This window comes from Telmatherina bonti (genome assembly GCF_933228915.1).
Source record: "Telmatherina bonti genome assembly, chromosome: 16".
NCBI classification, from domain to species: Eukaryota; Metazoa; Chordata; class Actinopteri; order Atheriniformes; family Telmatherinidae; genus Telmatherina; species Telmatherina bonti.
In genome coordinates this window covers 20,831,459-20,856,386 of record NC_136614.1, presented here as the reverse complement: position 1 = coordinate 20,856,386, position 24,928 = coordinate 20,831,459, and the positions used below count along the sequence as shown (strand labels likewise).

The 24,928-nt window shown below is 37.9% G+C and overlaps 2 protein-coding genes across 3 annotated transcripts in view; one reads left to right on the top strand and one right to left on the bottom strand.

Moving 5' to 3' along the window:
* The window catches only part of wasf1 (WASP family member 1), a 58,863-nt gene extending 53,924 nt beyond the window's left edge, over positions 1-4,939 (bottom strand). For both annotated transcript variants that reach the window (XM_079255476.1, XM_079255477.1), the window contains exon 1: positions 4,809-4,939. The gene's annotated coding sequence lies outside the window, so the exon portion shown is untranslated. The remainder of the gene's footprint in view (positions 1-4,808) is intronic.
* Positions 4,940-5,846: 907 nt separating this feature from the next.
* Positions 5,847-24,906, top strand: cdc40 (cell division cycle 40 homolog; the record flags this gene model as incomplete). The annotated part of the gene is made up of 15 exons (XM_079255630.1): positions 5,847-6,038; positions 6,393-6,479; positions 7,858-7,987; positions 8,073-8,159; positions 8,285-8,424; positions 8,702-8,798; positions 9,049-9,188; positions 9,917-9,991; positions 10,220-10,265; positions 12,422-12,523; positions 16,519-16,634; positions 17,469-17,602; positions 19,983-20,059; positions 22,911-23,055; positions 23,739-24,906. 15 exons carry the CDS (start codon positions 5,847-5,849, stop codon positions 23,914-23,916), a joined length of 1,746 nt encoding a protein of 581 aa, XP_079111756.1. The 3' UTR covers positions 23,917-24,906.
* Between the last annotated feature and the right edge of the window lie 22 nt (positions 24,907-24,928).

Genomic DNA, 24,928 nt, shown 5'->3' with positions numbered 1-24,928 from the left:
AGCACAAATCAGGCGAGCCTTGTACTGTGGTCGCATGCAAATCTAAAGCAGAGCTGGATTCTTGCTGCGAGCTGCAAATGAACAGTCAAATACTGGCTCCTAATTGAAGGCAGCACTCGTCTGTGTGTACAGGCACTCCTGCTGAGAGACTGTGGACAAACACAATAGGACACTAAGAGGTTACCTCCACTATTTCTCTCCCAATCTTTTCTCTCCACTTCACTCCAGTCCTCCAGCTTCTTTTTTTATGAGCGTGGTTGTGGCCTTGTCTTTTAAAGGTTGTTTGTCATTACATATGTAACATTCAAAACATTTTATAGAAGACTAACCTAAAGGAAATCGATTTGAGTGCAGCAAAAATCTTGGGCTAGTTATAACTAAAGGAAAATTGAGAGTTACATAATGTAACAGAAACAAAAGTCAATGCCTCTTATTTTCTAATTAATTCTTATATGCAATCCTTCAATGTCTTGCACTCTGATCCTCATCTTTGCAATTCCCTGTACTTTAACCCAGCACAAGGAGGGGATGACAGGAGAAAAATGAGCACTATGAAAATCCTGATGAGAATTCAATGTGCATGTAATTTAATAAAGACATCCCAAGTCCTGACAAGATGGATTTAAACTGTGGATGTGATAAACGTCCCTCATCTTCTTTCTCTCCAGCCTGCATCAGCCTTTACCGATGGTGACAACGTCTAGCTCTGTGAAAAGGGTGATTAAGGACCTAAAACCACAAGTGAAAGCAAAGCAAAAACTAAAAGATAAAAAAAAGGGCTAAAAAGAGGTAAGCCTGAACTGTCACACTGGGTTTCACCAGTGAAGTTCAATGTTTTACTTAACTTTGAATATTCAAATCTATTCAAATAAAGACAAGCTCTAAAAGCAGATCAGTTTTTAAGTTGACAAAATGATCATAAAATAGCCAGAAAACACATTACAGCCTAAATCATATGCTGCCATCAACACAAACCAGATGCATACAAATCCACAGTCCCATATCAAATTTACCCCTGAAGCAAATCAAGCCGCCACTGCGCTGAGAAAGAGAAAAGACTCCATCTGAAATGTACACATGACACCAGGGGAGTGGCTTCACAGGTCCAGAGTTTGCTCTATTGTGTGGGCCGGCTGACAGTTTAAGCCAGGTCAGTCACAGGACACCACAGGGATTTCATTTCCCAAATAACTGGTTGTTCTTTAAATATGGTTTGTGATGGATTCTGTGTTCAGTTTGCAGCTTCAACAAAAATAATGACAGGGTTACAAAATATTTAAGTAAACTTTACACCATCAAAATTGTTCTTACTTTTTGGTTTTGACATTTTCTACTACACAGTGTTAAGACACCTTTGGTTCTTTGCCTAAAATCCTTCACTCCATCCCCTAAAAATACCTGTAAAGCTGGAGAACATGTGCGTGACTGCCCTATTCCCCAAGCGGCAAATGTCAGAAATGAAACAAAGCTGGACTCAACTGTGTAAAAACAAGAAGAATCTTTCTTTAAAAATAACTTAAGCTTAAGCGACACAAGTAGTAGTGACAGATTTCTAGTTTGTTTGCACCATGAATGTAGACCTTTTGTATATGTATGAAAGCAAACGGACTAAAAAGTGAGGAAATGTGGATGGAGCAGACTGAAAAAGTGCTCATGGAGCTTTCAGATTGTGACAGAGAGTCAAGACAGAAATGAAAGAGGATCAATGGAAGATGAGATTCGAGTTTCCACACTAGATGATTGGAGGGGACCCTCTGAGCTCAGCTGGGACATCAGGCTTTTTGTCCTGTTGACAGCATTACAGAGAGTTTGTTTCAGAGATATCCCTTTGAAAACCTGTCAGCTCTCCTCCTCTGGGTGTTTAAAAAAAAAGAAACAAGAGGATGAAGAGACCGACTGGCAACTGTAGAAAGCATAAGGTAAAAGGATTATGTGGATTAAAAGGTGATGAAACACTTTATAAAAAAAAAAAAAAGAAAAAGAGGAGGAAAAGTATTTTCTGCGTGATACTGAACAACTCTGAGAGCTAAATAAAAGAAATACATTTTCACTTTCATTTTCTATTTGATATAACTAGACTCAGTGCATTATTATCTTTTCATAAGTCTTGTTCCACCTTTGTTCAGAAGTATGATTAAAGAAAACGTTTAATAACGTCTGCTGCAAAGAAAGATGTTGCGTGTTGGAATAAGGCGAACCATGAGAACTCTTGTCTCCGGAGCTACAGAGGATTCCTGAAATGTGGAAGGGGAGGAGAGAGAATGAGGACAGAATCATGTTATGAAGAAACAGGTTAAAAAGAGTAAAGTGGAAAGAAATAAAGTGAGAGAGTCATCGTTAATGTCAAAGAGCTGGTGGAGGCAGTGGGAGTAAGATACAAGGAGCACCAGTCAGACAGGCTAAACTGTGCCCCGGTGTCTTTCTGTCATACCAGTTCAGTCAGCGGACAGAAGCAGCATTATGGAACTGTGGGCTTGGCCAGGAGGAAGAACAATAGCCCCTGTGTGCTGGACCCTTGGGAGCATCCTAACAGCTGGGAGATAGGAGGTCCGTCTGTGGCTCCACTAAATGGCATGTAAACGGGAACTGCAAGTTGCGCGCGCACATTAAACTCTGCTCTCCTCGGCCTTCTTAGAATCCCTAGCCCTCCGTCTCCACATTTTTTTTTTTCACCTGTTTGTTTAGAGTTTTTCTCCCTCCACTTCCGTTTGTCTCTCTGTCATTATATCCCCACTGTTATTCTGTGTCCTCCATTCACCCCACTCAAGCTCTGAGAGGAAAGACAAGAGCGAGAGACAGAAAGAGCGATACTGTTCTTGCTAGCACGAGAAAGTCAGAGACTGGCAGAGGATCAGAGCAATGTCAACAAACAAGAGAGGTCCAAAAGCCTCCACGGGAGGCATGCCAAAGCTGCGCTCTCACAAGGGCCTCAGAAACACACAGAAAAAACATGAGAAGTGCCAACTGTGCAGGAATGTCAGCCCTTGAAGCAAAAAGTGCACAGAAAGCATCAGTCAAAACTGAACAATGTTCTGTTCTATTGTGGGAGTACACCTGTAGGTATGGCCATTAAATGGATGAAACTGAGCACCTCCTCTATAGATTATGTGTGGAAGTGTTGATTTTATGATGCTGTGATTCTGGACAACAGCATCCTTATGCAAACATCCACTCAGCACTGACAGATAGTATAATCACTGGTTCGAAATACCAACTCACATGGTGTACATGTAAGATCAGGTTAAAAGTAAAAGTCCTTTTTTTTTCCCCCTTTCTTTCTTTTTTTTTTTTTTTTATCATCTAGTCAGTGCAGTTGTTACTATCCAGTCTTGTGTTAAGTCTTGACGCCACTTTTGCAACGTATTAAAAAAAAAAAACATCCTTAAACAATACAGCCAATAAAGTCAGAGGCGCTTTTACATACACTAGCTTACATATTTCTTTATAAACACACCATAAGACATACACTGATTTTGCCTCACTTTCAACGTTTACCTCTAACTCTTTTTTTTTTGTATTGACTGCAGCTACTTCCAGGTTGTTGTTTTTTTCCTTCTATCTAAAGACCTGATCTGAACTGACTAATCTCATAATTAATAACCAGACAAACCAATAACATGAAGCCACGATTGCATTTGCACCCCAGTTTCTGTCTCCTGTATCATTACATTTGACAGTTTTAATACAGAGAAGCAAAGTGGCCTCAGTCTTGGACTGGTGCAAAAGCACCAGGCACAGCAGAGACACAGCAGCTCACTTAGATCCTCAATACGACCTCTGCAGCTGATGTTTTCAAAGGATGATTTATTCATAGCCAGACAGAGGTCTGAACATAAATTTTCACTAAAGACCAGGTTGCGCTATACATTTTTTTAAAGCAAGCAAACCATTAAAGGAGGATGAAATCCAGGGTTTAAGCGGACATACTGTAGAAAATAATAACTGTAAGAATCAGGCAATGCAAAGTTGCTTTGTTGCATGATGCTTACAGACAATGCCACATATGCAGAAGATGCACCACGGCCACGAAAGGACACGGCTCTTCGTGCTCACTTTTTCTTGTACTTGAAGTAGTACAAAGGAGGTTTCAAATTTCACAAACCACGATTTCAACCGGGCTGCAAGCTACCATCCCCCCAAGACAGTGTGCAAACCGAGCGGGCTGGAATATACCCCAGTTATCTTCAGAGGCAAGACAGTGCGTTCATAGTGGGGAAGAAATGAACAGTCAGTGCTGTTGGCTTAATCATACTGTAACAAACAAAAAGTCCACAAGTCTGTTTCGTTCAAATACACCCCAGGTGGCCAACGCAGACTGCATCATCAGATCATTTTGGAGGGGGGTTGTAAATGTTTGCTTTCCCGGTTTCTCACCAACATGCTATTCCTCAGACTGTATGTGTCAAGACACTGCGGCGGAGCTCATGCAGATGTGGAGCTGCAATTTATCACCCAGCAGTCCCGTTAAAATGCGCTTTATTTAAACATTAACAAGCATGCCTTTTGCAGGATTTTTTTAGAAGGATTTGATCACTTTTTAAAACCAAGCATTGTCAACATTGCCAAACTGATCACCTGTATGCAGGGTTAATGTTGGCGTCAGAGATGGCCAGACAGTATTGAATTACTAAGACCGTTATTGGTCCTGTAGTCCCAGTTAAATGTAATGGTACAACACGGTGACTCGGTTCTGAAACCAGTGAGCTGCCGTTGTGTTGGTATGCAATAACGTTAATGAAACGATAGTTTAGTCAAATACTCAAGTTTAAAACATGATGAAAGTACAACGTGTTCAAATAAAACGTTACCTGATATGTATGTTATAATTCCGCTTATTTTTTTCTTTGCATCTTCACTAAGCGGCGGAGCTTGCCACGGCGTGCAAGAATTTAAATCCCCGGGTCAGATCCATGGTTGTGTTGTCTCTGACATCAAATGCGCTCCTGCTGATAGAGGCGGCGGCGGAGAAGAATCCAGCCACTTTTTTCAAAAGGGTTTCTCAGAGTAGATGCTGATCCAATTGGCTTTAAATGTCGTCCTTTCACTCAAGCAAAAGGCTCCGTAAAACAAATTATGTATTAAACTGACTCGTATGCGAAATGTGTTTATTTTTAAAGCAACGACTGTAAAATAGCGTTTATTTTGGGAGAAAACGTCCCCATTAAAATGAATGATAATGGTATGAACCACTCTATTGTTGGGGCGCGAAGAAGCGTCCCATGCTAATGTGTGCTGGTGGGAAGCTCGCGAACAGCGCGTGCGCCCGCAGTTATGACGTTCTGTCCGATCAATAAAAGGGCTCAAATGAAAATTATTATATTACACCAAAGGTCATTATCTAGCACGATGACTTAATTCAGTAAAATTGTGAACAATGCAGAGAAGGGTCACAATCAAAGAGCCCCATCAAATGTGGGCTTAAGCTTTACATGTTTTTATTTTATAGCAATTGTATATTTTGATTTAAAGACCTGTATTTGAAAAATCTACATTCCCTCCTTATTTGTACAATATTAAATAATTATCCAAAGAGCAGATTTGTGTGTGTGTACGTGTGTTTGCGTGTGTGTGTGTGTGTGTAGGTGCTTTCTCTGAAAATGTATGCAGAATTACAAGACTGAAGTCGTAGAATTGGCATATATTTACCTCAATAGTTACTTACATTTTAAAATGATGACAAATAAATATAACAATATAAACATATATATAAAAAAACAGCATACAAATTATAGATTTAATTATTATGTTTTTGTTATTTGTACAAACAGTCTATTGAAGTGATTATATTTCTTTCTTTCAAAGGGAAGTCCCGCCTTTCTGCTTCCGGTTAATTCACAACATTCAAGATGTCTGCCGCCATAACTTCCCTCGTTTTGTACGGAAGCGATTCTGACTCAGAAAACGAGACTGAATCTAATATCAGTTCCGATAAACTTGATGTGACTGATCCGGACGCTACAGCCCACCTCAAGCCTTTGCAGTCTGGAAGCACAATGTCTTTGGCTGTTCTCAATTCTGCTCCCGAGGTCGCTGTTAAGGTAAGCTAATTTCAGCAAGCTAACTAAAGTTAGCCTACTTCTGAAGTTACAATTGTTGTAATTGAACATTTTATTGGATATCAAACTAATAACTCCAAAAATAAGAAGATATTTGGAATACTACTAAGAAATTTTCATTTTCCTTGTTTTGGTAAGATGTGAACACGTAACGGGAGAGGAACGCTCTCCGCTTTAACCGGCTTTTTGTCGTCAAAGCCTGATATGATTTATGGTAGTTTATGTTAAAAAGTTCAGTTCGACTCTTTATAAATCACTTGACATGATGAAGTATATGTTGCTAACCAAATGGAAATACGAATGATTCTATTCTGATTATGTATGTCTTCATGATAGGAAGCTGTCGAGACAGGGATACACTTGGACCCATCTCTGAAAGAAGTTTCTTACAACCCAACCTTTGAAACCATGTTTGCCCCTGAGGTAAGTGTTGGATTAAAAAAAAAATGAAATGTGTTAAATATATGCAAATATATATATTTGATTTTTTTTGGTGGGTAACACACATTGTGTAACATCAAGTATGTGACATATTGAATTGTGTTGCCATTGTTACATCAACCACGGAGATTAGACAAAAAATTCTGAATAGATTTTTGTAATTTGTTTTGGAAGAATGGCTCTTGATCAACTTTGATTCAATTACATTTTGGGAGTGATCTGGAAGGAATTGTGGACACAGGAATTTTTATGAGGACTTCACAATAGTTAACTCTCAACATTTATTGAAAATCTTGAAATTGGGACATATTATTGCTTTAAGAAACACATGAATTTTACACAACTGTAATGGTGGCAACACATCTAAAAAATTTCAAACAGTGTTTTTACTACGGTGTTGCATCTCTTCATCTACCAATCATGCGAGAAGAAATGGGAACTGAGGAGACCACTGAGGACTGAAATATGTCTTCCTGAAATATGCAACGCTATCCTTGAAAATATTGTTCTAACACCTGTATATACCTCACTGCACAGATAATGCGGTTTCTATTTGCAAGTGTAGACACAGACACCACAAAAGAAACAGACATTAGAGTGTTGATAATAAGTTAGGAAGTTCCTCTCCTTTTTAGTCTAGAGGACTAAAAGACCAGCATGATTTCTCAGTTTTTCACTTTGCCTCATGCCATTCTAAATGAGCTTTCTAGATCATGTTTACATATTGTCAGTCAGGCCATCATCTTTTCATAATGAAGTGATGCCCATGACAGAATCATGCCTACTTTTACTGCAGCGCTGCCAGAGGCCCGGAGAGGATCTAATAATGATTCTTTAGCCATATAAACAGAGATGTTGGTGGTCTCTGATTTTATTTATTTATTTATTTATTTATTGTACTATAGATGATGGACTGTTCAAAACATTGTTGAGGAACATTATTCTGATATTGCTCCCCAATTGTTACAGAGTGCTTGGCATACATCTTTTTTTTTTTTTTTTTAACCTCTGAAGGGATCTTTACACCCAACCATGTTACTGAGCTGTTGCCAGTTAAGCTAAATAGGTTTTAACCTTTTTTCCAGCTGTTTCTCTTTTAGTATCAACTGCTTTTCCAGGTGTTTGTTGCAGTGTCCCAAAAACTTTAGTAGTAAATTCCAAGAGTGGAATTAAATTATTTTTATAGTGTCTCACTTTCCTCGTCAGATTTTTGCTTGTTTGTTTTGCCTTAAGCCTTGGTAGTAAATAAAATATTGATAAGATTTGCAAGGCATTGCAGTCTGTCTTTGTGAGGGAGAAAAAAAAAAGTTGGATGCTTTGTGCTTATGATAGATTTTTTTTTTTGTTTGTTTCATATTAGTTTGGGCCAATGAACCCTTACAAGACGCAGCAAATGGCTGCTCCCAGGAACATGCTATCTGGCTATGCAGAACCCGCCCATGTCAACGACTTCATGTTTGAACAGCAAAGGAGGACTTTCTCCACATATGGTGAGATTCTTTTCAAACTATATGATAGTGGTTTGATCCTCTTTGAATTTGGGTGCCATTACAATCCTTTCTTGTCTTCTTGTAGGTTATGCTTTAGACCCCTCTGTTGACACACATCAAACATTATCTACTAGCTACATTGGTGCAGTGGATGAGGCTGAGAAATATAAAGGTAATCAGCAACAGTAATTGATTTTTAATGCCTTTGCCTTCAACAGATAACTTATTAATAAAAATATATGAATAAAAATCATATCTGTAGTTAATGACTGTCATATCTTGCTACTTGCCCTCCAGGACTGACTGTGTTCGAAAGCGGTGGGAAGAAGTCAGAAAAGAGAAAGAAGATCAAAGGTGGAGATGCAGGAGAAATAGATCATTTCCTTGGACCATGGGCAAAATATGTAGATGAGAAAGATGTGGCCAAGCCGTCAGAGGTGATGTTTTGTTTAATATGCTGTCTTAAATGTTATATATTTGTTGTTATATGTCACACAATTAGCTTATTCAATACCTAATAAATTTGGACGTGGCCAGGTTTAAACTTGCAGTGGGATCTCAGTCACCACGCAATCCTTTTAAGGCCTTTGTTATTTTGCTTACACCTGAGCATCTATTCAAGGTTAAACAGAATTTGGCTTTCCCACTGGCTCATGGTTATATGAAAGAAGATAAGTGCTTGTTCATTTTCTTATTATTAATTTTATCATGCAGGAAGAGAAGAAAGAGCTTGATGAGATCACAGCCAAAAGGCAGAAGAAGGGACGAAATGAGGAGGAGGCTCCTGCAGAAGAGAAGACCATTCTCCACGGTACTGTGGATGTCTTTGATTTTTAATGGCAATGGCATATAATATATTTATTTATCTACTTTTAATGTAACCTTATTGTTTGAAGTGTGAAATTAGATTTTGTTTTGTGAGCTGAACATGAACAGAAGCCCAGTATTACAGAAGCTAAAGGCCCCCTCTAGTCAAAAAAAAAAAAAAAAAATCAAACACTGCACATTGTTTTTCTTTAATATTTTCTTTTTATATTTGTCTGGTTTTGTTCTCCCTGCAGTCAAAGAAATGTATGACTACCAAGGTAGGTCATACCTCCATGTCCCACAGGATGTGGGTATTAACCTGCGTTCTTCAGAAGCTCCAGACAAGTGTTACCTTCCGAAGAAACAGCTTCATGTCTGGTCTGGACACACTAAGGTGAGTGCATTATTAAAGGCTATAAATTCCCTTTGAAGAAGCTTCTACATAACATTTGTTATGGCAGAGTTTAGTTTCTTGGCAAAATTTGGAAAAAACTTTGGTATTTTTACCTCAAGCCAGATATTTTAATAAAATGATAAAGCTGTTCGTCCCTTACATATTCAGTAATATTTTGTTTCATTTAACATAACATTTTTCCTTTTCAAAATTAGAGGCTAACACCTTGTTATTCCAGAAAATATGTGATTCAAGTCTGAGAGAAATAACTAGTTTTAAATTGCTTGATGCAGGAAATTATAGCCATTAAAATCTAATTGTAAATACAAAGAGGGTTGAAAAAATAATAAAGATTATAAACTGCTGATGTTGAAATAAAAGTTGCAGAATGGTCCATGTACATTAACCAAAGTTTTGAGTGTAAGAGAAAGAGCCCGCTCTGCACATGTTATCAGTCTTGGACGGATTGTGGTTCAGCTGATGTGTCGATAGCAGTGGCCTGGCCTCGTTAAATTGTCATTATTTGGATGAGTTTCGCTTCTCTGTGGTAATTAAGAGGTTAATAATAGTGATATGGAAAAATTAAGATGAAATCTAGTTTTTGCCTTAAGCTAGCAAATAGCAATATCAACATGTCATTCACATTTGGGGAAAAAATTACACTGAACTCTGTTTCTAAAAAAATATACAGAACATAAAAACATTTTTCATGTCTGCTTGTTTTCCAGGGTGTCAGCGCTATCCGATTATTTCCCCGCTCTGGTCATCTGTTGCTCTCCTGCTCCATGGACTGTAAGATTAAGGTAAATTATTGCATCAAGGTGTCATGAAGAACTTCTTTATTGTCATTTACTAAGTTTCTTGTGTTGATTTTTGAGAAGATTCTAATATATGCGAAAAATGAACCAGATTCAGCTGACTGTATAGAACTATAAGGCATAAAGAAAATCTTTTCTGATTGTAACCTAGGTCAATGCAAACACACACCTCCCCTGTTTTAATTCTGTGTAAATATTTTTTTTTCTCTACAGCTGTGGGAAGTTTATGGGGAGAGAAGGTGTATTCGGACATTTATCGGTAAGTGAGGAAAGTTTTCTTCCTGTATCTCAAATCAAAACAAAATGTCTATGATAAATGTATAATGTGATCGACGCAGCCCATTTATTTTATGACACTCTTGAGTCTTTTGCTACTTAACTAATAGGACAGGTGCAATTAAAAACAAAAAAATTAAGGTGATATTTAACATACAAATAACTTGGATTAATATTTTGTCAGAATAATAGCCTAAACTTGATAATAATATAGTAATACACATACATGTTACTTGTACAGACTTTTAATGGGACAACTTAAAGATGAAGAACCCTTTCATTTTAGGCTTTAAAAATCAAAGTCTGTGGAGGCTATGTAAAAAAATTCTTTCATATCCTTAAGATAAGAAATTATTAGGATATCATTCTTTAGTTTGACGGCACAGGGAATTGCTTATTTTCCTGCTATCAATCTTCGCAACGTTTCTTTACATGCTGGTGTTCCAACCACGTCAAATTGTTGCTTTTTCACTGTTTGGTGTCTTTCTGCTGAAAATCTATCAAATCTGAGCTTCCATATCAATGAGATTTCTCATTTTAGTTTATTTTAAACAAAAAATGTTACCACCCTAGTGCTCTGGTGTTTGGTTTCTATTTGAAGTTTGTGAAGTTAATTTCTACAAATGTTTACCAGATAGTAGTTCCTTTTTTAACATTTAAGCGTTTCAGTCTGCCTTAGCCAAACGGTAAATTGTGTGGACCAAGTATTTATTTACTAAGCTGTTTGTGGTAAAAGTGAAATAACTACAATCACCAGAATGATTTAATATTGGTGACAGTTTTACTAAGTAAAGCTTTTTTTAAAAAAAAACAAAAAAAAAAAAAACAACAATAGATCATCAGCAAACATGCTCACATCAATCCTCTGTGTGTTAACAGGCACAGCCTTTTGGGAAATACATGGCTGTGACAAACTGTGAAGTCAGCATTAGTGGAGTATTAATGTCTGCTGACCACTGACAAATGCTTTTTTTTTCCTTTTAATATGAGGGGTCTGAGGAGATGTTAGGCTAATGCCTGCAGGATACTTGTCTACTCTTTCTAGAGACGGCACACTGTCAGAATAGAGATTGTTTGCAGCAGTGGTTCTGCTTGTCAGCGCCTTCACTGAACATACATAATTCAGCAGCCCAGGGGCTAAAAAGAACGAGGGGCAAAGAATGGCAGGAGACATGGAGAGGAGGTGGTGAACAGAAAGAAAGGATGTTGTTAGGGAGTAAATGAACCGGCAGAGAATTGGGTCGCAGAAAAAGTAGCCAGTGATATTTTTTCTTTGCTTTTATGTTGACTTTTTATGCTTTCTATTCAGATACATGAGTAATTGAAAGATGAAGAGCTACTCAGTGGTTTTGTATTTCCTTTAACTCTTAAAAAAAGGTATTTTGTTGTAATGAATTATTGTAATTGTTCCTTTTAGTTTTCATGCAGCTTGTCATAATCACCACATAAGAATTATCTATCGATAAAATGGAGAGTTTGGAAGGCGTGGGTGCATGTAACAAGTATGCGTGTCATTATGTTATATTTTCATGTTTTTCTGGACATGTGGGGATTGTTGCTTACATATGCTTTTTAGCAGTGTCTGTCCTGTCCGTGTGGTCCTATATGCACCCACATCATCAAGCCTTTCTGCAGTGGAAACCATGTCTTTAGTTTGTCTGCAATCCAAGTTAGAGCAACCATGCAGGTGGGTGCTTAGGTTCAGTGGGAACTTTTATCGCAGCGGAAACAGTGTGGCTGTGATAAAAGCCGGTTTTAATGAGGGAGATGCCTGCATCTGCTGAGGCTATAGGAGCCTCACATCTTTTACACTATGAAGAAAAGCTAAATGATGGCATGGATGGGGATTAGAGGAAAATGGAAAAAATAGAAAATAGTTGAAGGGATAATGAAGCTTGCAAATTTTTGTTTTATATCTTTCTTACATTGGCTTTTTTTCAAGATGCACTTGTCTTTATCTTCAATATCTCGCTTCATTTTTTTCTCCTGAGCAATGCTTGTTTGTCTATGTTGGTTATTTCTCAGATTATAAGCAAATCAAAGTGTAGTTAGCTGTGGGAGAGTTGGTAAGAAAACTAAGGGAATGTGTCATGTTAGTTTATCAGAGTTTGTTTGTAGTGTGTAAATTTTGTGTGCTAGGTCACAGCAAGGCGGTGCGAGACATTTGCTTCAACAACAGTGGAACCCAGTTCCTCAGCGCAGCATACGACCGCTACCTTAAACTGTGGGACTCTGAAACAGGTATGTTCTGCCTCTGTTAAGAGTGCACCTTTTTCTTTTTGTGTATACAAACACATAGTTCTTTAATATTAATGAATCAGTAGAAGTGTATTTCAAATGAATACTGGGGGATGAATTGCAAGGCTCCATAATTGAGGAGTATTGGAGTACAAAGATAACTTATTTTTAAGGTCGTCAAAGATAATGCTTTAATTTTGTAACTAATTTATGTAAATAACTGCATTAACATTTTTAACCCTATTTAAAGCATGCACAGCATGACCACCCCCATACATCAGTCATTTCTCAGGTAGGACGATAGGACATGGAGCTGTTTCGAGGCAATATGAAACAAGAGGAGCTGGTTTGCCGTATGGAGGGATTTGAGAATAATAAGAACATTCATGAAACAACCAAACAACAAAAACTGATTTGCACGATGTGCAAGAAAGAGTTTCACTTTCACTGAAGCTGTTAGATCTAAAAGTACCATCACAGGCGGTGTGCTTTCTGGAAGAGGTTGAGTGGAAAAGTTATGCTGGGGCACATCTCGCATCTCGAGTTTAATACTGACAAATATCAGCAACTCATCCAAGCACTCAGGAGCAGCTTTCAGAAAGTTCAGAAAAGGGGAGGAAAAAATGAGCTTCTAGCCTGGATGTATGGGTTTTATTTAACATTAAAAAAGCTGTTTAACTTTTAATCTGTACCAGTCAGAGGATAGCTAAGGTGCAATGAAGCGGCATTTCCACATAATGATACTGGAGACGTTTTAATAAACACTTGGTCAACACTTGCTCCTAGTCATTGAATTGTGACAAATAAAGTTGCCTTAGAGCATGGGAAGCATGCATGCTGTATGGGAAGTTGCTGATGGCTCGTTCGCTGCACCCTGTGACTGCTTGGTCCTCAGTTTTAAACACACATAGTCACCATTATATGCATGAAACACAAACACTGACATTGACTGTGTGCATTTTTTTCCAAGTAAAGTTGCAAAAGTTAAGAACAACGTCATGGACATTTTACCTGGCTGATAATAACTGGGTTTTGGCATCAACCAACTATTATTTAGAAACAACTACGTGTTCTGCTCTGCGATATTCACTCTTTGTTTCAGTCACCAAGTTATCAGCCTGTAGAGTGTCACATACTAACAAAGTGCACATGGAAGTCTAAAAGGATGTTCGTGTTTGGTGAGGTACCAGTATATATACTCTAAACACTTACTTTTTCTGGCAAATAACTTTAGAACATACTTGTCTTTTTTAAAGGAAGTAATCCAGTATTTCATTTAGTTTCAGTCACATTTTGTCATCTTCTAAAACAAATCAGATGGAGTTAGCATTGCTAGCTGAGTAGGGCTACTATTTGCTTGGCTTTGCCCCTACAGGTGCCTTCTTATGTTTTTAAGGAAAAGTTACCATTTTGTCATCCAAATGAGCCCCCGATATCCCCTAAAAGACTAGATGACAAAGCATGTTGCATTAATATCAAAACAAAAATATTCACTGGATGGATGGTGAAGAGAGCCTCATCTTCCATCCTCAGTGTGCAGTGAACACAATGATGTTACATCTGCATTTTTATTTGGTATTTTTTGTTTGTTTTTTGTCATGTCCTGCTTCCTATACACCAGGGATCTTCAATCCTGGTCCTCGAGGGCCAGTATCCTGCAGCTTTTCCAAGTGTCCCTGTTGGAAAACGTCTGTCTCGGACTCAGACAAGCCCTGCACACTTTTGCTGAATAGACATTGGTTTTGAATCAGGTGTGTTGCAGCTGGGACACTCGGGAAAACCAGCAGGACACCAGCTTTCAATGACCAGGACTGAGGATCCCTGTTGTACTCAAAACCTGTTATGACCAAATTTGTTAAGACAAAAACTTGTTTACCTCTCAGATAAAAAAAAACCAATGACTAGAATTCTCCAGTCATTGCCTTTAAATGTGCGAAACACTTAAATTAATTTTATCTACATTTTAACTTTTGACTTGGAGAATCTATAAAATAGATTACAGGTTTGAAGATATGCCTGGTGTGCTGAAAAAATAGCACTTGATGTTGCAATGGATATTTGTATATATGTAAAGTAGTTGCTTTAACAAGAAAATAATGATCAGTTTAATAGTAAATTAGCCCATTACAGCCCTTTGACATTGAATTTTGTGTTTGAAAATTGACAATGGCAGATGTAATTGGCAGTTCTATCACAACCTGTATTGAGCTGACTGTCATGACTACAACCTTGAATGTTTAAATGTTGGCCTTCAAATGCTTTGTGTGTGTGTAAAATTATGCCATTTCTGCTAAATTTGCACAATGATTGTCTTCTTTCCTCATCGGTATTACCACTCCTTTGAGAGCAATTCTACTCTTCCAGCAGAGGGCAGAAATAGGTTAAACCCCCTCTTTGTTGATGACAGGCCAAATAAATCAAATACTCCTGTTCATTCTATAATTTATGTGTTTTTTTTTAGTTTTATTGTTGCAGCCACAGTCTTTATTGGTGCCATTGTTGCAATAATGTTAGAAAATACATAATTTTATTCCACATTAATATTGGATGCAAAACAAACAAGAAAAGCACTCAGAGAGGACAGCTCGTTTCCACCTATACTGTGATTTCCACCTTATGTTATAGCCCTACATTAATTTTTTATTTATACACTATTAGATTACCAGCTACCTTAATAGTTAATCCACAGTGTCTTGACAACATTGTGGTATTTGTTGCATGTTTACATCGTCATGTGTTGTCTTGCAGTGATGAAAGTTTCAAAGATCCCCTATTTTTTCCTACTCTGGATCATAATATCCAGAATTTTGGCAGGATACACTTTGATATCTAGTATAACCTGTTGGAAAGCTCTCCTGTATTTGTCTATATATATATATATGCTTATATATAGAATTATAACGAATCTTTCAAAAATTTCCTGGATCCAAATGGTGATCCAGCCAACTCTCAAAATTGAATGGAATCCAATAGGGGTGGGAAAAAAGAATAGGCAAATCTGTTTTTTTTTGCTTCACAATTTTAAAACGGACTTTTTTGGGGTTAAAAAAAAAAATCCTTTTTTTTTTTTTTTTTTCAAATAGAAAAAAATAATCCATTATAAAATTTTTGTCATTTTTATTGATCTTTTTACTTGTCTTCTTGGGTATTACAGCAGCAGAATGATGGTCTGGCTACTGTGTTGTTTTTTTCCGTAATTGAAATCAAGAAAAATGACGAGCAAAAAAAAATAAATAAAAAAATTATATATTTTTATTTTTAATCTATAAAAATTAGCAACATCAAAAATTTTGAGAATCGCAATTTAATTGGAATCGGCACCCAAAAAAATCAGTATCAAATCTAATCGGAACAAAAGCGTATTGTCACAGCCCTAGAATCCTAGTTGGACCAAGATCCATTCTCAGGAAAATCATTATAGCTCTCTCAAGTCTTTCTGAGAGTTGCTCCCTGTACTTATCCACGCTGAGGATGGACTGGGTGAAATGCATTTATGTCAGCTGATTTTGATGATTTTATGAGTTTATGTCTGTATCTTCTCTGTCTTTGTGTGTTCTTTTATGGACTTGATTCTGTTTTAATAAATTTCCATTTATTCATACCAATCCGTCTGGTCATTTTGCTTAAAGTCGCAAACAAAAAGACAGATAAACTTTGTAAAAAAACACAACCGTCCCGGCAGAGGTAAAAAAAAAAAAATACTTGGGTTAAAGAGCCATTAAAAATTCCTCTTGGCATTTCAGTCATTTTGATTTTCTAATTTTTCTTATTTCTGGCATTTGTGGTGTGAATATTCGCGCCGTGAATCAGGTCTGCTGAATGAACTCAGAGAAACCAAATTTTCTGTTTTCCAGCTGAGTTCTCATCCCCCGCAGGGATTGAGCAGTACAGTGTTGAAGAGTGTGTCCTTTAAATCTTACACAATTTTAGTGTGCCTTCCTAAAAATCCACTGTGGATTATTCTGTGACTCTGACTTTCAATTTGCCTCCCTCCACAGGTCAGTGTATCTCCCGCTTCACCAACAGGAAGGTGCCATACTGTGTCAAGTTCAATCCAGACGAAGAAAAACAGAACCTTTTTGTGGCCGGCATGTCAGATAAGAAGATTGTTCAGGTAAAGCACCACAAGCAATCCAATCTTGTAAACCAAGCAGATGCACACATGGATTTATCTATACACAGTATGCACCTACAGAACCATGAAATACACTCCTGTCTCATTCTTTCTCTCTGGCATGTAGAAGTTTGTGAGTTGCAGGAGGTCCTCTGGCTGACAGGACTAGTGCAGCTAATTAGTCATGACGATTCTGAGCCTCTACAAATGAAACTTCTGGGAAAACAAATGTCATATATAGTTGAAACAAGAACCGACTCTGCCCCAATCTATCCCAATCATCCCAATCTAGCAGAATAATCAGGACTAGTGGTAAATCATGAAGCTCTCCTGTGGGTTCTAAGCCCAGATGGCCGCTCACCCTGAGGGTAAGATTTAAATAAAAGAGCACAAATGGAACTGGGCAGGAGTACGTCCTTTTTGTTTGTTGCCAAGGGAGCAGCTTCTGTGTGGTTGCCTTCACAAATTGTGCACACTGTTTTCCGAAAATCTTAATATTCAAGGCTGAGGCCTGTTTGATCGCTAATCACTGTCATCACATCGGTGTAGAAAAATGATTCCACGGTACTGGCACAGTTTGAAGTTGATTTCTCAGAATGTTTCTCACAACCAACATCATGACATTTTTTCTTTGCATGCCTTTTTTGTTGTTGTTTGTGTTTTAAATATTTAGAATATTCTTGTAGAATATTTATAAATATTCTACATGAGAGCTGGCAATGGTGCTAATTTTGCTGGGCTTTCCTAATTGATTTAAATAATCCTGTTTGTCCTATATAAGTGGGTTTATCTTCATTCACCCTGTTTTGCTTTCTGACTCTTTTTGTGTGACAGTGGGACATCAGGACAAGTGAGGTGGTTCAGGAGTACGACCGCCACCTGGGAGCAGTCAACACAATCACCTTTGTTGATGAGAATCGCCGGTTTGTCAGCACGTCGGACGACAAGAGCCTTCGAGTTTGGGAGTGGTAAGTACACACTGCATCCTCTGATACAGCTGTGTTGTTTGTAACTAGTGTGTTCTGTGTTGTACTATAACATTTGTGTGTTCTTCATGCAAGTTGTGTAAACGCTCTGTAAAAATCACAAATGAATGTTTGTGCAACTAGCTTGGACAGATGAACAAAATTAACCCAACGCCTTGCACGAACTTGTATTGTTATAATAGGAATGAGATTATGCTATTTTTTCCTTTGTTGCCACAAGATACTTGTTTATTTCTTCTGCTTTAGTCTTTTTTGGCATTTATTTGACAATCAAAAGTGACTTTCATATTGGCCATGGCACCCTATAGGAATGCAAAGTGTCTGACTAAAGCTGATAATGTAAAAGACAAACTGGCAAGAAACCCAGGAGTTGTTGTCAATCATAAGTTTAGTTTGTGGTTTGCTTGTTTTTCTGTTGTTTTACCTGCTAGGGCACATAACATTGATATTAACTGCATATAAAGTTGTCTTACTCTTTACAACAAAATGAGGGAACCGAATGAAATGCAAACAGAAAAACAAGCAGCAAAATAACCACATAGAAAGCCTAATTTCTTCATTAGCTCAGGATGAGAGGCTCCCATGAGCTTTTATTTTTAATCACAGTGTGAAAGTAAACCGACAAGCTGTGTGTTGTGCCAAAGGTGGCGGGACTGCCAGCCTTTATCCCATGGATACCACATGACTCGAACTTTGGCCAACCCTCCTGTGAAAGCCACTAGTTTACTGTATTAAAACAAATTAACCTAAACTATTAATATTTTGTATGGCACAACAGATTGTAGATTTATAAGCCATTCATGTTTTTTTGTTCACAGCTACAAATGATTTAGACTTTATCCTTGTTTATATACATATGCTTTAAATTTTGTCATTGAGGTTTATCATCAAGTAGCAGAGAGTGTGTGTGAGCTTTGGAGGAGGATTACAATAAAGACAAAATGTACCATACTGCCAACAACAAGAATTAGCACTTCAATGTAAACACATTGTTCAGAGAGAGATGAATCTGCGGCCTTGGAAGGATATTTTTATGAAGAACATGAAGAGTGAAGAGTAAGAAGGTTCGAAAGATTAAAAAAATTTTTTTTTAAAAAGCTGCAACATCATAATCATCTTTTAATTTCTCAAATTTATGTGCTTCATTTCTCTAATATAATGCAATTTTAACTTCAATAAATTGTATATATTTTATATATTATATTATATATTTTATATATTATATATTATATATTTGTATATATTTTATAGTAAAGCTCATATTTCAACCTTCCAAATTGCTTTTTTTTTCGAGATTGACACGTAACTTAGACATGCATTATTCCTAAATTTCCCAACTGTAGCAGTTGTTTGTCACTGGTCCTGTCTGATCTTCCTCCATATTATTTATTTGTGGAATTTTGTATTAGTGGAAGGGGTTTTGTTTTCTACGTTCAGTTTGGATTTTGCAGATGATTGTTCGGATGACTTCCGGGCATATTAATGTCCCACTCCAGATGCATGCATTAATTAGTGTTTTTTATGTGCACATGGTATTTGCTTTTCTTTTTTTAATTTAGTCCTTTAGCTCTTTTTATCTTGTTTTGTGCCAAAGCTGCATTCAGCTGCTATTTATCGCATTGAGACAGACATGGTTTTATTGCCAGGAGATGGGATGATAATTTCAGGGTTATAATCCTTTAACACATGGGGGCCCCAAGTCTTGAGATGTACAATCATGCAACTTTAGATGCAACCCTTCTCCAAGACACCTGAATCAGATAGCTGAATTCTGGCATCCACATGTTATTCAGCTCTACAAAGGATTGCTGACAAGCCATTCATTTGCTTAAGGTGTGCTGGAGAAATGCTGTAAAAGTTGCAGGATAGTAGATCTCAGGGACTAGACTTGGGCACCCCTGCTTGACCAGAATATATAAGCTCAGCAGGTCTCAATAGTAACTTTTATTTATTTATTTTGCAGAAAGACCAAACAAATTGGCATGCAGGCTACTCTGTCAGAAACAAAGTTTACTACCGTCTCTGTCTTCCTCCAAGCAGAGAAATATGGAGAAAGGATGAAAGGTCTGGAGCAGGGTGAAAGAGCAGAGAAGAAATTCATAAGCAACTGGTTGCTGGTGAAGTCCTGGTTCAGCATGAGAAGCATGTTTCAGATTTATGGAGTTGCTTACATACTGTGTACTGTCTAATGGCGATGTTGTCTCGCTACAGCTGCGCAGGAAAAGCAGCTGCAGTGCTGAACAAACAACCAAATTGTAAATGTTTTTCTTTGAGGTCACCTCGCTCAGGGGCTTCACAGGTTTTCGCATCTTGTGTTGAGCGCATCTTCATGTCTACTAATAATGCTTTGTGCTTTTTACAGGGACATCCCTGTGGACTTCAAGTACATTGCTGAGCCCAGTATGCACTCAATGCCAGCTGTGACACTCTCTCCCAATGGTAAGCATTCAAATCAGGGTAAAACACTCACAAACACACAGACAAGTGCACCATTTGGAGGACTCTAGGGAGCATAAGCCTACGTTGTCACATAGAATTAGATTAATCTCCTTTTGCATTGGTCAAAAACAGGCCACAGTCCAAACAGACTGTTTTATTTATGCACAATAATTGACAAAGCCAGTCATTAGACACTATTACTGCAAAGCTGAATTTAATATTTTCACTTCATATGTCCATGGACAAGTGCCTTACAGAGACACTTATTATAACAAGCTCTACCACAGAGTAAAAAGTAAATGTTGATGTTAAAGGTAAAGAGTGCTCAGTAATGCTATCTCTGAGGTGGTCTTTGCTGGCTTTTCTTGGCTACTTGTGTGGTTAATATGTATTTGTGCTGTTATGACTAGGCATGACATCAAGGTTTCACCCAGTGTCAGCTTGAAGAGGCCTCAGCCACTCGCAACCTGGTTAAGTTAGAGGGTACAGCAAATGTATGTACGGTTTGTGTGTGCTGTAGACCAGCCTGTCATCTTTCTGGGAAAACTCTGTTCACCAGAGCATTTCAGCAGTTTGTCCAATTATACTGGATGGAACAATAGCTTGTCACTTCTTTATGCAAGCCATGCTTGACCTTTTCTCTCATCTGCCTCAATTGTTTTTGCTTTTGTCATTTTTTAACAAGTCTATTTTGAAGTAATTTTTGAGGATGTGGAGTGTCAATTACCCTTTCAACACAGTTCACACGGGCACATCTAGAGTAACATGAGCGGTGGACACAGTAAATATGCTCCACAAAGATTTGGATTTGGTTCACTTTGCTGTCACGTCCTTTTTTGCATGTAGTGGAAAGTTTAAAGGTGAAAACAAATGGATCTGTTGAAAGGTATTATTATATGGAGAGTGCAAATGAGAGTTACACCCACCGTAAGTTTGTTGAGCTTTAGATATAGAGGTGTATAAAGTAGAATGTAAAAACAAAGTAGAAGTCTCGCCATGTTTTTGGATCTACCGATGCATTTCGAGCAGGTGTTTTCACTAACAGGCTTATTTACCTCGCAGTAGAGCTGAGCTGATTACATTTACCTAGATTAGTGACTGGTTGGACAGAGCTGCCGGACAGGACTTCTACTTTCTACTTCTACTTTCTACATCTCTGCTTAAATAGGCGAACTATGAGGATTAATGGGCAGTTCATTAATCCTCACATCTTTTCTTACTTTTCTAAGCATACATACAGACCTACAGATCATATGTGAATGTTGTAATTGACTTTCCCATCGGCTCTCTCAGGGCCAACTGAATGAGTATATCTTTCAAAATGTTAAGTTCTAAGTTAGGCAACGTGAACTTGCTATAGGACAGGTTGTGTTGTAAAAAGATTGCTAACCCTTGTTGCACATATGAAAGGATCTATATGTGCAGCAAAGGTATTGTCCGGACATTTCCCACATTAAAGTAAGACTGCTTTGCACTGCTAACGAATAAATGATAATGTGGAGACCAGTTTTTATGCTGGTTTATTTAACAGAATTATACATTTCCAGACTTCGTCCAATTAAGTGAAGCTCGAGCCTTTACCAGTAATTATCATACGAGAGTCAGGGTACAACCTGGACAGGTGGCTGGTCCCACACATACACACGCTGGGAGGACTCCACACAGAAATGTCAACGTTCAAACCTCCCTCCAGCAAGGCTCGAACCAGCAACCTACTTGCTGGGAGGCCACAAACCCATATGCCAACATGCAGTCCATAATAGCAGCGTTATGACCTTTTAGTTCTAAATATTTGGTCTTCATCTATTTGTTGTATCCGATTCTACTCAAACCATCTATTTCTGTGTTCTCCCTGTACTCTACCCTCCTTTGGGCATCAATTTATTTTTTACCAACATGTTTTTTTTTCTTTTTAGCACATGAATAATGAATGTGTTCTCAGTGGGAGATCATTCAGTTTTCTCTCACACCTAAATGGCACCCAGCCCCCCTTGGCGCTACATCCACAGCCTCTCTCCTATTTTCTCCTCTTCCACGTCTGTTTCCATCTTACTGAAAAGCACGGCTCTCGACTGCTCCGTTGAAATTGGTCAAGTTGTTTTCATTCCCTCTGCCTATTACATCTGACATTTGTGGGCAGTAGTATTTTCTTTTTCCCTCTGATGTCTTGTCATAGAGAATCTAAGAAAACCATACCGACATTCCAGTGCTATATCTCTTTCTCATACCTCATTAATAATTTCCATTATTAATGAGTAGTGCAGTGAGTCGTGTAATGTTTCGACACTGTAGCGTTGTTTCTTATCAGTGTAGTGACTTGAAACTACAGTGTAGATGTTAACAGATCAGCTACTGATTTAAAAGAAAATGCTCCAAATTGATGATGACTTTAGGTAAAAGAAGAGCTTTTCTTTGGGAAGATTTTTGTCTTTGAGCCATTACCTTGCAACTCTTGTTAAAACATGTTTGACTCTGCTGAATGCCCCTCTATCTCTTAGTTGTTACGCTGTCAGGATCACAGCCTGCTGATGGCAGGCAGCGCTGAAATACCACATCAAAGATCCCAAGGACTGCTTGTTAAACCTTTTCCAGTACAGTCATACAAATGAGACCAACTATTAAGCTAATAACCAATTCAAAACTTTGTGGGAAAACTTTCATAGTGTGAATATGTATCTGTGAACAGAAATTTCTGTTATGTCTAAATTTGTCTGGCATAACAACTTTAAAAAAAAAAAAAAAAAAAAAAAAAAAAAGATAATTTCCTCCTTTTTTTTGTTCAATGAAGCTGTTAAACTGCTCTCACAGTTTTATCTTTTGTTTACATATTTTCCTGGGTTTCTAATCATAGGAAAATGGCTGGCGTGTCAGTCCATGGACAACCAGATTCTTATCTTTGGAGCCCAAAACCGCTTCAGACTGAACAAGAAGAAAGTTTTCAAGGGCCACATGGTGGCTGGATACGCCTGCCAAGTGGACTTCTCCCCAGACATGAGGTAAGGATTTACACAGTTACTCTGTTGTCTGGTGAAGGGGTAATGACACTCCTGCAGAAACCAAAATCAGTGCGATAAAGCTCACTGATAGTTTGTAATAAGCTTGTAAGAAATGCAGTACATGAATGCAAATAAACTGGAAGCATGAAAGAAAAGAACAACTTTTATCAGTTAATTAGATGTGTCTGTGAGTAAAGAAAATAATCTAAACTTGAAGGATAATGAGCCTATAGGGGCAAATAAAAAAAGAAATTGTAGTAACTGAAAATCTGGGAAATACATTCTTTGGGCAACATTATACTGATGCTGTGTACATTTAGATACTTCTACTCACCTCATGTAATTTGGGTTATTCTGAGGGGAAAATGCCACATCATGTTGTCTAATATGAAACCTACCTGAGAAACACTAACTAGGACATTCCTGCTCACCACTTTGAGTTAACGCACCATTTTAGACTTGCTTTCCCTCACTTCTCACCCACCACCACCCACATCTGTGAGCAGGTACTCTCACTTCCTCGCAGTATCCATGGCAACATTCTAACTTCTGACAAAAAAAGACCCTAAAATCTTACTCCCACCTTTTGGCAGGTGATGAAGAGAGACAAGTCATTTTTAGCAAAGTGCTAATCATTTTTTCCTCCTCCACCTTTTCTTGCTGAACCATTTCCTTTCTACCAGCTATGTGGTGTCTGGGGACGCAGATGGGAAGCTGAACATTTGGGACTGGAAGACCACCAAGCTGTACCACAGGATCAAGGCTCATGACAAAGTGTGCATCAGCGCCTTGTGGCATCCACATGAAACCTCCAAGGTCATCACGTGCGGGTGGGATGGGCAGATCAAACTCTGGGATTAGATCTGCCACGGATTGTCTGTTTTACAGAGGTCTTTAGATGCACGGATCTGCAGAGTCTGCTCCATGAACTGGTGAAACTATTTTTGAATGAAAGGACTGGTATCCAGTCTTATTTGTGGAGGTTTTTTATTTTGTATCTGGTCATCAAAGCTCAAAATGTGTAAACATGGAATATTTGTACAAATATGGATGCATACAACAAACATTTCCACTGCAAAAGGAATATTAAAGGTGTAGCTTAGTTTTTTTTTCTTTTTTTTATTGTTTTCATTTCCAATGTTGTGTGGTTAAAAATAACATTTTCATTCATCTCTTTGTGGAAATAAACATTGTGCACATTTTAACTTTTCAAATAATGAAGCAGAGTTTCTTTGGGAAAACGATTATTTCATCACCCACATGTCACACAGAATAACATTTTATTCTTTTCTTCCTTCATCACAATACTCAGCAAATCATATCACTTGACTAGTGTGTATTATTATCTTTAGGTTCTTAGACCAGATCAACATTTTAGGAGTAAGTTTGATTTTCTCTCTGTCTATGAGCAAGCCAAGCCAAATTTTACAATTATTGATATACAGGAATAACATTAAAAATATATGAAAAATGGCATGTGTGAAGGATCTATGTGCCCTTTTGTTTAAATAGCTTGAAATATTTTCTACCTCCCGGAAAAGCAGTTTTCATCTACCTGCCAGGTACATTTTAACATTGTTTATTAATTTAAATACTATTGTATGAGCTGTGTCTTGGCTGTTTATTTGCGACTCTGGCAGTGGGCCAGGCTCAGAGAAGACCTTGTTAACGCCGACTGTGAATCAGGCTGACCTGCAGCCTCTATGAAGAGAAACGTAAACCCTCTGGGGGCAATTACTCTGCCCCTTTACACGCCTGAGGTCATAACAGACTAAGAGATGATAAACAGCAGTAGGAGCATGGAGCTTTGTTAGAAGGTCAGACCAAATGTAAGTGTGCTGTTGGAGGATGAATGTGATCAGTTATGTTTCTG